The sequence below is a fragment of the Nestor notabilis genome, unplaced genomic scaffold, assembly GCF_000696875.1.
Source record: "Nestor notabilis isolate BGI_N333 unplaced genomic scaffold, ASM69687v1 scaffold5679, whole genome shotgun sequence".
In the NCBI taxonomy this organism is placed as follows: Eukaryota; Metazoa; Chordata; class Aves; order Psittaciformes; family Psittacidae; genus Nestor; species Nestor notabilis.
Genome location: NW_009944928.1, coordinates 1 through 15,226, shown reverse-complemented (window position 1 = coordinate 15,226; position 15,226 = coordinate 1). Strand labels below are relative to the sequence as shown.

General features: G+C 46.7%; 2 protein-coding genes across 2 annotated transcripts; one reads left to right on the top strand and one right to left on the bottom strand.

The window, feature by feature from the left end:
* Positions 1–857: 857 nt before the first annotated feature.
* MALL (mal, T-cell differentiation protein-like) lies at positions 858–1,612 on the top strand (the record flags this gene model as incomplete). The annotated part of the gene is made up of 3 exons (XM_010022651.1): positions 858–1,025; positions 1,117–1,245; positions 1,550–1,612. Coding segments are annotated over 3 exons (360 nt in total), but the record flags the coding sequence as incomplete, so codon positions are not given.
* Positions 1,613–2,402: 790 nt separating this feature from the next.
* LOC104412054 (ankyrin repeat and SOCS box protein 3-like) lies at positions 2,403–15,070 on the bottom strand. Its single transcript, XM_010022650.1, has 9 exons — positions 14,875–15,070; positions 14,332–14,490; positions 13,098–13,210; positions 12,349–12,484; positions 10,919–11,096; positions 9,066–9,263; positions 6,175–6,426; positions 3,864–3,997; positions 2,403–2,668 (listed from the first exon to the last, which is right to left on the bottom strand). Exons 1-9 carry the CDS (start codon positions 15,068–15,070, stop codon positions 2,403–2,405), a joined length of 1,632 nt encoding a protein of 543 aa, XP_010020952.1.
* Positions 15,071–15,226: the final 156 nt, after the last annotated feature.

Sequence of the window (15,226 nt, the reverse complement as noted above, 5' to 3'; positions counted from 1 at the left end):
TGGGCACCCTGTGCCAGCGCCTCAGCACCCTCACAGGGAAGAGCTTCTGCCTCAGAGCTCAGCTCAATCTCCCCTCTGGCAGGTTCAAGCCATTCCCCTTGTCCTGTCCCTACATCCCTTACAGAGATTTTCCTTGCAGGCAATTGGGTGTCCTGTAAACATGTGACATTCCGTGATTCTTTCCATCACTTATGGGTCCAGAGGGCAGCCGGTGGGACTGCTGATAACTGCTGCTGTACTCTGACACAGCACCATGGCTGGGGGGGGGGTTTGCCCTGGGCGGGCGGGGTGGGTCTTTGCCCTGCGCTGCCGATGGGCTCGGCTCCTGCTGCCCTGCCCAGGGAATCTCATCCACGGGAGCTGGAACGCACAGGACAGCCTCGGCTCCTCCAGCCAAGCCTGTGCCGTGTGTGCACTGTAAATACCAGAGGTGGATCCAGCGTGAGCGACTCCGGGCCGTGTGTGGAGGCAGGGGGTGACCTCCTTGTGCTGTGACTTCAACCCAGCAGATTTACGAGCGGGCAGGGCCGGGCCGACGCCGGTGTTGGCTTTCCCCAGATAAGAACACATGTTTTGGCCTCTGTGCCAAAGCCCTCAGGGGGAGATGTTTCCTTGAGCTCAGCACCAAACCTTTCCCTTTTGTAAGGGATGTTCTGAAGTATCACCCAAGAGCATTCATGGAAACCCATGTGCTGCTGCTGTCACGCTGGGATGCTCCAGGCTGGTCCGTGCTGCCTCAAAGTGCTTCCAGCGGCTGCTGGGGCTGGCACAGGAGGGAGGTGAGGAGGGACTCGCGGAGGAGAAAGGGCCTTCCTCATCCTGTGCTCATCGGAGGTGCCTGTGCTTGTCCCTGGCAGTTCTTTGGGACCTGGGTGTGGATCCTCGTCGCTGCGACCTCTGTCTCCTTCCCGCTGCTGCAGGGATGGGTGATGTACGTGTCCCTCACCTCCTCCCTCATCTCCCTGCTGCTGCTCTTGAGCTACCTCTTTGGCTTACACAGAAACAGCGAGAACTGGAAAGTGCTGGTAAGGAGGGGCTGGGACAGAGCCTGTCCTCAGGGTGGATGGGAGAAGGATGGTCCCAGGCTTTCATCCTCGCTGCTCCCCTGCTTTGTAGGACAGTCTGTACCACGGTGCCACGGCCATTCTGTACCTGAGCGCTGCTGTCCTGCAAGCCAACGCCACCATCCGCTCTGAGTCTGGCCCCAACTCACCCCTTTACTACCATCTCAACAGTGCTGCATCGGTGAGTGAGGCAGAGCACCCCTTGGGGCAGGAGGGACACCCCTGGGGGAGATGCAAGAGCAAGTACTGACGCCAAAGCAGAGCCATCCCAAGCCCATCACCCTGGTCAGAGCTTCAGCTCCTCCTCTCTGCTGTGTCGTGCAGCCAGCGCAGGCTCCTCAGGGTCCAGCAGCCCATGGAAACGTGGGGCTTTGCCTCTTTGAGGCTGGAGAGAGCTCTAGGCTTTGAGGCTTCCTGAGGTTGAGAGCACCGAGAGGAGATGGGGTTAGACTCTCCCAGCTGATGCTCTTCTTCCTCTCATGCAGTTATTCGCCTTCATCACAACCTTCCTGTACATCCTCCACGCCTTCAGCATCTACTACCAGTGAGCCCGGCAGCACCAGCTTCACCTCTGCAGGACGAGGGCTCCTTCACAGCACGAGGGATGCAGCCGTTGTCCACCAAGGTGTCCCTGTCACCCGCTGTGGGACAGCCGTAACCTCCTCCCTTCATGGAAGGAGGGATTTGTGTACAGCAGAGTCATGTTGGTGTGCTCGTGGGGACATTCCGTGCCTTGCCCGTGGGCTGTGCCAGGCAGCAGGCTCCGAGCCAGCCTCCCGCTCCAACCTTCTGCCAAATAGAGACAACCAAGGAAAGGAAAAAGCAAATCACTGTTCCTTCAGCAAACAATGTCTTTTCTTATATTATTTTCCTGTCTCTGGTGCAGTTAGATCACTCCCTAAGCCATAAATCCATAACAATAATACTGTGTTCCTTGATTCCTGGTAATTTCATTTGGCATATGCAATACTTGGAATAAAGTGTCTACCACCAGTGTCTGACCAAAGAGATTTTCACCACTCTAAGCTGTGTCCATTGAACAGGCCAGTATCACTCCATAAAGCAAACAGATTTTGACCACTTCATAAGCTGTGTTCATTGAACAAGCCCATTTTACTCCGTAAGAGTTAAAATCTTCCTTTCAAAACCCAGAAAGTGTTCACTGACTTAGAAAGCTTTGTCAGACTTTGTAAACAAGTAAATCCTAGAACTTCTAACAAAGTCCTAGATGCAAAACTACAGCGTGGAAAGAGTTATTACTACTTCATTTACAGCGGTTCTTCTCCAGTGCCTACTAGTTGCCATTACAAACTCTACAGCCAGAGTCTGGCTGCACCATCACCTAGTCCCAGTGGCACAAGTGTCCCTCCTCTCTGCATCTTCAGCGGTGGGGTGACTGGTGGCAGCTCCCTCCTCTCTCTGCCCCAGGTAATCCTCTGCTTCTGGGATGCCGTTGACTCGCAGCACATCCAGGTAGAGCAGGTAGTCCTGGAGACAAGCTGGCAGTGGCAATTCCCGGATGAAGTGGTCCGATCGCAGGCGCTCGCTCCTTAGGATGGCCCGGATCTCGAGACGGCAGAGGTGGGACAGGGGAGGAATGGAGGCTGGAAAATCAGAACCAGGGCAGACACTGAGCAGGACGCTGTGGGATCATGTTGTTTGCCTGTGGTTACCTGGTTGAGCTGGATCCCATCTGAACCCCCGCTCTGTGGCAGATAAAAGGGCTGCTGATGCTAGAATCAGCATTTCCAGAGTGTTGCTATACTTGCTGTATTACCTTAAACTTCTAGAAACAAAACATCAAGGAATCATTTTATCCTTACAGTTTCATCTAACCAGCCTACAACAGTTACCTGCCTGGGAAACCCGCGTGCCACCTCACAAGTAAAGGAAAATCAAGTCTAGAAGCAAATCCAACAACAAAAATAACACAGGGGAAAACAGTTTTAGGGTAAGTTATTAAATGACAGCATAAGCCAGTTGCTGTATGATGCCAAATGTTCCAAGAAGTTGCTAAATAACTTGAGTCAAAAAGATACACAAATATGTCTGTAAATGTGCACTGCTCAAACACAAGCTTTCCTATTATCATAACATCACAGACTGGTTTGTGTTGGGAGGGACCTCAAAGCTCATCCAGCTCCAACCCCTGCCCTGGGCAGGGACACCTTCCACTAGAGCAGGTTGCTCCAAGCCCCTGTGTCCAACTTGGCCTTGAACACTGCCAGGGATGGGGCAGCCACAGCTTCTCTGGGCAACATGTTCCAGTAAATAGATCAACTTGTCCCAGTACAGAATTCCAGTGCCTCCAAACCCTTGGAGCAACCTGCTCTAGTGGAAGGTGTCCCTGCTTGTGACAGGGTAAGTGTTAAGGTCTCTTCCAACCCAAACCAGTCTATGATTCCATGATATTGTCTAGGAAATTCAGCTAAGTAATACTGATCTTCTCCCTTAAATCTTCCAAGAGGCTGAACAACCCATGTCAGGAAGGCTCAGTACTGATTGATTCACAGTCACTACCCCTATTTTATAGCACATGCATTCACTTGAAGAGGGCAGGATGGCCTAAGCTGACAATATTCTACCTGAAACATGCTAACTAGGAATTGAACAACATACTGAGGACAACCTGTTCAGCTTGTTTAGGGGACCTGCTATTTCTGCTCCCCAGTTTTCAGACAAGCAATGCCTGTTGACCATGGAACCTCCTTTGCCATGGTGCATTAGCACACAGAGCCGATTCCCTCTCACAGCCTGGAAGCTGGGACACACAGACTGGTCTTCCCTCCCTGTACTCACCAAAGTGGTTGTTTGGAGTCCAAGTGAATGTCTCCTTGTATTCTGAGAGGTCTTGCTCCACAGCTGGAGGAAGTCTCTTCCAGTTGGTGAACTCCAGGGTGAAATTAAGGGCATTATCTCCCACAGATAAAATCCTGCATAACAAAAAACCCCGTAAAAGATCATTTTACACAACTGCATAAATATAATAATGGCAATAACACATAGAAAGGAAATAACCTTCATGCTAAGCCCAGAAACAGAAAACCATTGAAGAGAAGTCTAAGTAACAGCACAAGCATTTGCTAATGTAATTCTATCTTCATTTCTTTTCAGAAGTAAGACTGTAAGAGAAAAAGAAGTACTATAAGATTTAAATGCCTCAGTAAGAGGCAGCATTCTCCTCTGCACTGATTTCTCACTCTGTTTCCACCTGTATGTTAATGAGGGGTGCAGACACCACAGCATTCTAAGCATTACCATTACACTGGGGGGAAAAAATGCACATATATTCAGATACTGGTTTATTAAGGCAAACCCCCACAAAATGTGCAGGTATTTCAAACTCTCCTTCTACCAAAGATTGCTTTTATATGTATTCAGAAAACAGCATGATTACATTTCAAATCTTTAGCATGTGTGAAGAACTTTTAACTACAACTTAATTGATAAAGCACATAAGAAGGTTTAAGGAAGAGGAGGTGAAACAAGTGGTTTACATTATGTGTGATGAAGAGCCACAGCTCCTCGTCTGGCCTTGTACAATCCAGTTCATCTGAATGGAAATCTAAACGCTCTGAACACACAAAAATACCAGACTAAACCCTTTTAACACACTTGTTTTTTCCAGCAGGTTCATGTCAAAATTATGTCGTGTCCTTTCTAGCTGGTATTATTTCATTTTTCATACATTCACTGGAGCCCTGCAGGAGAGATCTGGCTGCCTGGCTGGCTTTAAGAGAAAGGTGGTTTCACTACTCCACTGGTGATCAAAGCTGGCAGTGCTCTGGAGTGAGCAGCTTAACACTGATCCCATTATTATGGTTAATTATGTTTATATTGAGCAGTTTATGATTCTTCCCTGGGAGGGTGCTGAGGCGCTGGCACAGGGTGCCCAGAGAAGCTGTGGCTGCCCCATCCCTGGCAGTGTTCAAGGCCAGGTTGGACACAGGGGCTTGGAGCAACCTGCTCTGGTGGAAGGTGTCCCTGCCCGTGGCAGGGGTTGGAGCTGGAGGAGCTTTAAGGTCCCTTCAAACCAAACCAGGCTGGGATTATACACACCCAACGAGCCAGTGACAGCTAATGAACCATACCCAGAAATGTCACTTGCTGTCTGCTGTCCTCCTGTTATCCTCCTGGACACATCATATATGATGTACATGGGCAGTGAGAGCTGTTCAGTCACTGAACTGCAATCTTGCAGTGCCTGGACTTTCACACTCACTCCTATGAATAAATCTGATGTACAGAAGCACAGACATGCCCTGCTGTAGATCTGCTCCTCTAATTACTGGTCAGGAAACCCCAGATGCTAATGATTAACAGATTCTCACTAAGTCATTTATGACGGGATTCAAAACTACCACGATATCTTGGCAGTACCTGAAATACAAATCAATATTTGAGTAAACCTGAAATTCCTCCTCCTTTCAGCCAGCTAGGTACTGCATGTCACGAGTTTATACACCTCACATCATGTTAACAGCTGAGACATATGGTAGTAAAGTCCCAGCATTACCTTCATGGACAAGAAGAGACCAGAAGAAAACACTAATACTTTTTAAGTGTACATTTCATTCTGTAGTGTCTGATTAAGTATAAAACATCACCAAGAAGTTATTTTTATGTGGAAAAACTTCAACACCCCAGTGACAAATACTTAGACCAGCATTTGTGCCACATGACTTTGTTCAACACAATCTCTAACTGCATCCATTTCCTCTCTTCTCAGCCTCAGCCCAGCTTCATTGTACATTTGTTTCCCTCCTCTCCTGGCCTCCTCTTTGGTATTTGAAATTCTTCTTACCACCACCATGTTACACAACTAAATTTGGGGGCTAATAAGAGATGGTTGATATAAAAATTAGGAAATCATGCTTCCCCCCATGGTAGTGATGAAGCAACCTCCATTCTGGCTTTCTGCCTAACAGAAATGTGTTTTATTGAATCCAGCCATTACCCATGAATGATTTATTCCAGACTTCCCAGAACCCTCCCCACTCCTGATGACGGCAACTGATTATCAAGTGCTATCCTATGAAACACACACTGGCAACAGCTTCGTGGATTAACATACAATGGTTAAGTCAACAAGATAACTTTATCTGCTTACCAGAGTCTGTGCATTAAATTCACTGGGTCAAAACCAGCCAGGAGCAGATAAGGCAGCCACTGCTTGTATGCCTCTTGGGCTTGAATTGTGTAGCTCAGGAAGTCCCAGAGCTGGTCCCCAGAAGGCAGCAAACAGCCCAGCTTCAAGAAGCGTTGGAACAAAGCAAACTTCTCATGGTACAGGCAATAGCCCAGGTTAATGCCCAGTAAAGTGATCCCGTATTTCAGGAAAGTATCAATGAAATAGAAATACCTACAAAGAGTACACAAGGAACAGGACAGCCTCTTAGTTTTCTTCCTCAGGGAAGCATCCCCCATTTCACTACTTCTGAGAAAGCAACTTTCCTCCTACCAAAAATCCTGCCAGAGCAAGGAAAAGGGAATGGCTTTAACCTGCCAGAGGAGAGACTGAGATGAGCTCTGAGGCAGAAGCTCTTCCCTGTGAGGGTGCTGAGGCGCTGGCACAGGGTGCCCAGAGAAGCTGTGGCTGCCCCATCCCTGGCAGTGTTCAAGGCCAGGCTGGACACAGGGGCTTGGAGCAACCTGCTCTAGTGGAAGGTGTCCCTGCCCATGGCAGGGGTTGGAACTGGAGGAGCTTTAAGGTCCCTTCAACCCAAACCAGGCTGGGGTTCTATTAATAGAACCCCCCCCAAAGTCCCCAGTTACTGGTATGAGGGGTACCAGCACCCTGCTGCTCTGCCACAGCTTGGCCATCAGGTTCCACCTTAATAATATGCCATAGGTAATAGATGGACAAATAGGTGAAAATAGCAGATAACTGCACCCCAGAACTTGGGGACCAAACTAATGTTCCAAGTTAAGGGTTCCATTTACATCCAGATGGATTTGCAGGAAGCTCTGCTATTATTTTGTCATTCCCAATTAGAACATGGCAATATGATGGTGAATGAATAGTACTGTTATGGCACTGTAGATTGATGGCATGTATTTGGTGAAGTTTAAAACTTTTCCTAAGCCAACTGCAAGAATGTGTAATCCTATTATTCAAGTGTCAGCATTTTGGCTAAAAAAGTTCACAGGTGATGAACTTCTGGCAACAAAGAACTGTTAAAATATTGCATATTTGGATTTTTCTTCCTTAGCCAAAGGGAATTGGAACAGGTCCCATGTGGAAGGCAAAGAGGCAAGAATGAGAAACTGAAATTGTAATGCCCAAATGTAAGGCAGCTCCAAAGAGTGACCAATCTGCATGTGCTGGATAAATTGCCTTTTAATGGGGAGGAACTACACTCACCACTACCAAAACCTCAGTCATTTAAATGGCAGCACATAAACCATAAAGTTTGATCCATGTACATGAACTATTCTATCTGAATGTGAGTTTTATGAAGACTTAAAAGCCTTTATTGAAGATATTTTCCTTAATGCAGCACAGTTGCTACATAACATTGCTTTGCATTAGTATTCCCAAGGAGGAGTGTCTGCAAAGGGTGAACTAACTGAAAATGTGGCAAAATACTACAAGATAGACAGCAACCAGCTGAAACATCTGCCCTGCTCGGAAGTGTAAAGCAGTATCAGGTAACTGCTCTCTTAATCAAAATGTAAACCACAATGACATTACAGCTCCTTCCGAAGCTCAGAAGCACCAAGAGGTGACTGAGATTTGATTCTCTGCCTTGATCACAGAATCAACCAGGTTGGAAAAGCCCTTTCAGCTCATCCAGTCCAACCATTCCCAGCAGTGCCAAGGCCACCACTAACCCCTGGCACTGAGGCCTCGGCTCCACGGGCTGTGAACACTTGCAGGGACGGTGACTCCAGCCCTGCCCTGGGCAGCCTGTTCCAGTGCCTGAGCACCCTCTGGGCAAGGAATTGTTCCTCAGCTCCAGCTAAACCTGCCCTGGGGCAGCTTGAGGCCGGTTCCTCTTGTCCCATCCCTTGTTCCTTGGGAGCAGAGACCAGCCCCCTCCTGGCTCCATCCTCCTGTCAGGCAGTTGCAGAGAGCGATCAGGTCCCCCCTGATCCCTCTATTCTCCACACTAAACCCCCCAGGTCCCTCAGCCCTTCCTCATCACACTTGTGCTCCAGGCCCTGCACCAGCTCTGGTGCCAGCTTTTCAACTGTGCCAATATTCAAGCCTTGGAATAAGTTTAGATACTGAGTTAGTTTGGGAGGAGCACAGGGCGAGCTTGGGGACAGCAACATCCAGATCTTTTACAGTAATAGCTCACTCCTCCACAACCTGATTTCCCACAGAAAAAGGAAGAAGAAACTTCTGTAGTAAAGGAAAACAAATCAACAATAAGGGCATGTAGAGCACCTCGCTGGCACACCACATACGTACACTGAGGAGTAAGGCTTGTATACCTTATTTCTCCCCCAAAATTACAGCCTTTGCATCATGAAGCAAGCATTGCTTTATTCGCTGTTCAACACCAGGGCTGTGCATCACTCAGCAGGCATAAAAAGAAATGGGTCATGATCTAAAAGAACACGTCATCCAGTTTCACAGTCCTCCTTACTCTAGTGTTGACCTGATTAATTCAGCCTGTTTTATGCACGAGATGGGCACACAGAAAAGGAAAACACTATTTTCCAGTCACTCATCCTTACTGAAAAGCATCTGCCTACTCAAGAGTCCTCTGGATCCAATTACTAAGTCATGTTTCCAGAAGACAGAGAGGTGTTGACAAAGCCTTCTGAAACAGGAAAACTGCAAGTATGTTCTACAAGACTCTGTTCTTCCAAGAGCTGAGCTTCCCCTCAGGGATTCCAGTGAGGTTCTTCAGCTCCTGCATTGAATCCAAACCCCATTCACCATTCAGATACTCACAGCTCAAGAACTGAGGAAGGGGGGAAGGCAAATGGCACATTGGAAAAAGAAGGTACAAAGGCCAACATAGTTACAAATAGAAGAGGTGTACTTACTTCTTCTGGAAGACCATACACATGGGTGACCTGCAGTCGAAGTTAAGGCACTCCTGAGCATCTGGACTGTAGCCTTCTCTGAGTAACATCTCCAAGCATTCCTTATTACCACCATACACTGCTGAATACACAGGGCTCACTTTGCCTTTGCCTTTGTCACAAATCCGATCAGTAACTGGGATTAGTAACTCTAGTATCCTGAAAATATTTAAAAGCACTATTTATTGTGTGGCCTTATGCAGTGATTCATTTTTTAATTGTATGGTTGATTTTCACATGGTCATTACAACTCAAGAAGAAAATCCTACCTGTTTGTTACATACTGAATTCCATTAAAGAACAACCTTTGGCATTTCACACACAGATCCACAAACTGTGCTTTGGCATGGATTTAGGCTGGCAATAAGTATTTTAAACCAGGGACAGATTATCTCCTATTATCCAACAGTCCTTTTTACAGCAATAGAGCTCCACTGCACACTAAATCTAGACTTCCATGAAGTCTGGAAGAAAACTGGATGTGGGACTTGAAAATAAAATGTATATTTACTTCTGTTCAACACTGAGATACTGAAACAGAGAAACAGTTCGGTTTCACAGCTTGCACCTCTGGTCTGCATCCTTCCCAGCTAACAAGGATTAGTGACAAACACCAGTTCCTTTGCTTCTGTAACTCGGTGATGCTGCAACTCAGTGATGCTGCTCAGAGGCTGCCACTTACATCTTACTGTAAAAGCTACAAAGGCAGCATTTGATTTAAAGACATTGCTGGTAGTGGCAACTTTGCTAACCCAGCTTCTGTTTCTGAGCAAATGGACAAACCCAGCTTCCTCAGCCTGCTACAGGCTGCCCTCCTCCTCAGTTTGAGGAAAGGCACGCATTCAATGTACAAACTTCAGTGACAGCTCAGCTGATGAGCTCCTCTTGCCAGGGGTTGAGATAAAGCATTTACTAACAATTTTGCAGTTACTATCACCATTAAGATATTTAAGTTTGAACAGGGGAGATTAAGGTTGGATACAAGGCAGAAGTTCCTCCCTGTGAGGGTGCTGAGGCGCTGGCACAGGGTGCCCAGAGAAGCTGTGGCTGCCCCGTCCCTGGCAGTGTTCAAGGCCAGGTTGGACACAGGGGCTTGGAGCAACCTGCTCTAGTGGAAGGTGTCCCTGCCCGGGGCAGGGGTTGGAGCTGGAGGAGCTTTAAGCTCCCTTCCAAAGCAGTCTGGGGTTCTGTGATTCTATGAAGCACTGTCACATATGCACAAATCAGAGGGTTCCCAAGAGATGCTTCTCCCAACTCCAAGAACCTCCTTCCACTTCTGCCTTTCTGCTCCGAAAGTGTCACTGGGACTGGGCAAAGCTACACATGCATTTCTGGAAGGATCAAAGGAAATCTTTTGCGCCTTGCTTTTCTGGCTGGTTCACCTCATTATTTGCATATTATTACTTCTGCTAGTTAATGGTTAGGAACAGAATTCTAATTAGCAGCTGTTCAAGGCAGGTATAAAGCATGTTATTGTTATTTATATTTCAAAATGAATTCTAATGTAATCAAAATGTAATTTAAAATAGCTAGTGAGTTAATTGATATTGGTTCAGCACTGTGGAAACCACTTTCAGCTCATCAAGAAATGGATCAGACCCAGCTCAGATGCTGAATTTCAAACAGTTGGTCAATTTACTGGGACTACAAACAGACATTTAAGATCCAAATACAATCAGGAATTATAAACTAGGAATTATAAACTAATTATCAACTAGAACTCATTTTTCTTTCTTTTAGAGCTGAATTTCTTTTTTCTCTCTTAGGTTTTCATTGCCAGACTCTTCTATCTTAATGTCCCTTTCACCACCTACTTGTCATGGCCCATTTCAGCAGCTGCATGAATAGGTAACTGCCAGTTATCCTCATTGCAGTAGAGGTTTGGGTCTGCCCCGTTGGCTAACAGCAGCTCCACACACCCAAGGTGGCCCTCCTGGGCAGCAATCAGCAGTGGAGTGGCTCTGTCCTTGGCTTGACAGTTTACCTCTGCACCTGAGAAAAAAGCCAGTACTTTAAATCACCTCCACAGGACACAGAATAAACAACAAATGAGTTGGTTTTCACAGACCCACTTCACAGCACCAGAGCTTTTTCACAGCGTTAAGGAATCACAGAACCCCAGACTGGTTTGGGTTGGAAAGCTCAAAGCTCCTCCAGTCCCAACCCCTGCCCCGGGCAGGGACACCTTCCACTAGAGCAGGTTGCTCCAAGCCCCTGTGTCCAACCTGCCCTTGAACACTGCCAGGGATGGGGCAGCCACAGCTTCTCTGGGCACCCTGTGCCAGCGCCTCAGCACCCTCACAGGGAAGAGCTTCTGCCTTGTATCTAACCTAAATCTAAGGAAAAAATTCTTGAACTAGCTTGTCACTAACTTTTTAAACAGTCAGTGCTTTAACGTGAACTCTGTCCAAGATCAGCACAGCAGGAGATGAACACACTGGAGGCAGGGTAATGAGCTGGGCAATCTTTTGACTGCTGTTATTCTTTAAGATTCTCCCCCCATTTAGTAATCAGCATATTTAACCTGGCCAGGTCATGGCTCCCTCAGGCTTTACAGCTATGGCAATTCATTTTGGTTGTAAGGACACACGCACTTGGACATATAAAACATGTGAAACTCTTGCTGTCACTTCATGACCAGAGAGAGGTCATGGGGTCTTTTATCTTGTCTCTGCTCCCAAGGAACAAGGGATGGGACAAGAGGAAACAGCCTCAAGCTGCACCAGGGCAGGTTTAGCTGGAGCTGAGGAACAATTCCTTGCCCAGAGGGTGCTCAGGCATTGGAACAGGCTGGCCAGGGCACTGCTGGAGTCACCATCCCTGCGTGTTCACACCCCAGGTAGACGAGGCCTCCGTGCCAGGGGTTAGTGGTGGCCTTGGCACTGCTGGGAACGGTTGGACTGGATGAGCTGAAAGGGCTTTTCCAGCCTGGCTGATTTTGTGATTCTATATTCTATTACAAGAGCAATGTCATCAAAACCAGTCTATTAATGTAGTACTACGGAGCGCTTCTAGAAGACCTTGATGATCCTTAATCTTTTAATTTATTACTTGATTTCTTATTTCCTACCAGCACTTGTTGAAAACTACATGAAATTCAAGCAATGAAGATGGTTTTGCACAGCCATCAGCAACTAAAATTACATTTAAAAAATACCAAAATGTGAAGTCCCGAAGTGCAGGAGTAGAACTAAAGTGGTGACAGGTTGATGCAACTTTAAAAACAGTGAAGCTAAACCATTACCATGGGATATGAGCAGCCGTAAACTCTCCAGCTTTCCATACTGAGCAGCAACAAAGAGCGGCGTAATTCCAAAGTCATCCTTACATTCCTTGCCTGCCCCTTTCTCCAGCAGCATTTGCATGATGTCAGTGCATTCCTGAAATAGATATTTGTATTCTTAAACAACAAAGCAGCAGGAAACTGACATAATCTCCTTTCCTCCACACATTCTAAGCAGAAATAAAAAGCAATACATTTCAATTCTAAAGATATACTGAAAATTTAATGGCAAATAATTAGACAAGTTTAATTTGATTTTTCCACATTTGCTCATTTAAAGGATACATACAAATGGAAATTAAATTACTAGAACCATTCATCTGTAAGCTTATAAGAGTCATGAACACATCCAGAAACAGGTCTTACATCTCACTGATGATGAGACACTAGACAGAACTCTTGGCAACATATCCTGTAAGAGATTCACTTCCCAAATCTAACAGGTAAGCTTGGGAGTACACGCAACATTTCTAATTAATTAATCAACACTGATTAAATAATGCTTCTAAATAATTACTGCTTCCCAACATCAGCATCTCCTGCAGTTTCAGCTCTACTTCAGTGCATCGCAAGCCCTCCAGCCTTTAGATCACACTCTGACTATAGGGCACGTTAGGAAAACCAGCTCTATATAGAGGCCAAGAAATACAGAAATGATCACCTGGAATACACCAGTTACATGGAAATTACATGATACACTTACAGGTTACCTGTAAAGAAGCTTGGTGCAAAGAATTCCACCCAGACAAGGAATGAGGTCCTTGAACATTCGCCCCATGTTGGAGCAGGAAGGTTACAGTGTCTGCATGGCCATTTTCAACAGCTGGGAATGGAACAGGAAAAAAGAGAACAAGAAATTCTTATTAAATGGATTTCAAGAGTTCCCTGAAAAACTCAAATGGTCTCACTGCTCACTTCCTGCCACCATAATCGTAACTCTTTTAAACTCAGCTTAAACTGAATTCTTTTAAACTCACCTTAAATATTTGCTTCCTTGCCTTTACATTTACAGCCCCAAAGCAGTGCTGGAGAATGGAAATTTACCTGCAGTGTTTTAAGTTAGAGGTGTGAAAACACCACCACCTCTGTGCTAACACAGGCAGTAGCAAGCTTCTCTCCTCCCTCTTTCCCGTGGAACACGCTGCTTCCCAAAGCAGTGCCTCTGGCTTGTAGTACTCAACATCCAACACAGAGCTGTGCCAGAACTCCATCAGTCTGCGCTAGCCTGACAAGAAACTTGGTCCTTTTTAATTCTCTCACAGATGCACAACCCCATGAGCACTCTTTGCCCCTGTCTAATCTACACACATAGTGTTACTTATCATTATCCAGTGCGCTTTTAATCACAGACTGGTTTGGGTTGGAAAGAACCTTAAGGTCATCTAGTTCCAACCCTCCTGCCACGGGCAGGGACCCAAGGCCCCGTCCAACCTGGCCTTGAACACCTCCAGGGATGGAGCATTCACAACTTCCTTGGACAACCTGTAATGATGATTTCCCCACAAATGCTACCTGCTACCAACTGTTTTAAGCCATTAATTATGTCAAACGTAAATCATAGGGAAAAATACTAAAATAATGGACCTTAACTGCTGAACTAGGACTTGCAGAAAGAATAAGAGGTGTTTTCACAGAAGAAGTAGGGAGGAATTAAAGGAAGACTTGAAACACCCTCATACAGATGTTGTCCTGTACCTCCTAGACCTTTTCTGTGCTAGAAAGAAAAGGTGGTGCAGAAGACCAATGTGGTTTCACAGTTTTGTTTTAACACATAGCCTGAAGCAGAGTAATTCCTAGTCCCGGCCCATCTCCAAGTCTAAAGCCTGGTATTTAGGCTACTAAAATACTGGTAGGCAGTGAGTGAACTCTGGTGAGTTTAAACTCAGGGAACAAGCTTTTCCCCACCCATTGAGTGCTCTGAGATTCCAAGAACGCTCGTGTCACCTAGGAACAGGGGGGTGGTTCTTTCAGTGGTAACCTCATTGGGGTCAGCCCCAGCCTCCAGGAGAACACGGACGCTTCCCAGAGAGCCACGGCGTGCTGCGAGGTGCAGCGCGGACATCCCTTCAAACGTCTTGGAGTTCACATAGTCATCAGATGGAGCTACAGGAGAGCAACGGAAGGGAAAAGCAGAAGTGTATTTACCAATGGATTACAAGACACAGTTCTTTTCTTCACATAACCCAGCTATTTGAGATCTGTGGCCTGCAGTGTATGCACAAAAGTGTTGTTATCAGCTCTTCCAAGCAGTGGTGTCAGTTATTGCTGGCCCTACGCAGATAACAGCTCTGGACAGAGAAGACACAGTAAAATCAAGTGTCACTCTCAGACTACAAGGTGCCCATTTCTCTTTACCACAGTGAGTCAGAACCTAGGAAACCACATACAAATTTACAAGCCAACTAAGAATATGGTAACAGAAATCTATTTTCTAGGGCAGGGTAATTTAGCAGAAAACCACAGGATTTCACACCAAGTTTTCCTCACCTGCACGAACGAGCAGCCTCAGACATTCACTTGAATCACGAGCTGCTGCTTCATGGATTGGCACCCAGCCCCTGTTATCGGGAACGTCAATGCTGTACCCCTGCTTGATGAGTTTCCTCAGCACTTTAACGTTCCCCTCTCTGGCCGCCAGCCCCACGGCTGAACACCGATCCGAGTAGGCTTCCGTGAAATCCATCCCTGCCTTCGCCGAGCTCTGCGGGAGGAAGAAAGGGGAGGAGAGGAGGGGAAAGAGGCGCCCGTCAGCACCGCATATGTATGAGGTCCTTTTGGTTTGCTTTGCAGAGGTTTGGGGGGGCAATAGGTACCCAGCGGCTCCCTGCTCGCAGGGACG

What these genes read in the sequence shown, in the direction of transcription:
- LOC104412054 (XM_010022650.1), bottom strand. Translation starts at nt 15,070, where the DNA reads ATGGATTTCACGGAAGCCTACTCGGATCGGTGTTCAGCCGTGGGGCTG. An exon ending in GCTGAAATGGGCCATGACAA is followed by an intron (nt 9,264 to 10,918) that starts GTAGGTGGTGAA and finishes AAATATTTTCAG; the next exon opens with GATACTAGAGTTACTAATCC. An exon ending in GACTCCAAACAACCACTTTG is followed by an intron (nt 2,669 to 3,863) that starts GTGAGTACAGGG and finishes CTGATTTTCCAG; the next exon opens with CCTCCATTCCTCCCCTGTCC.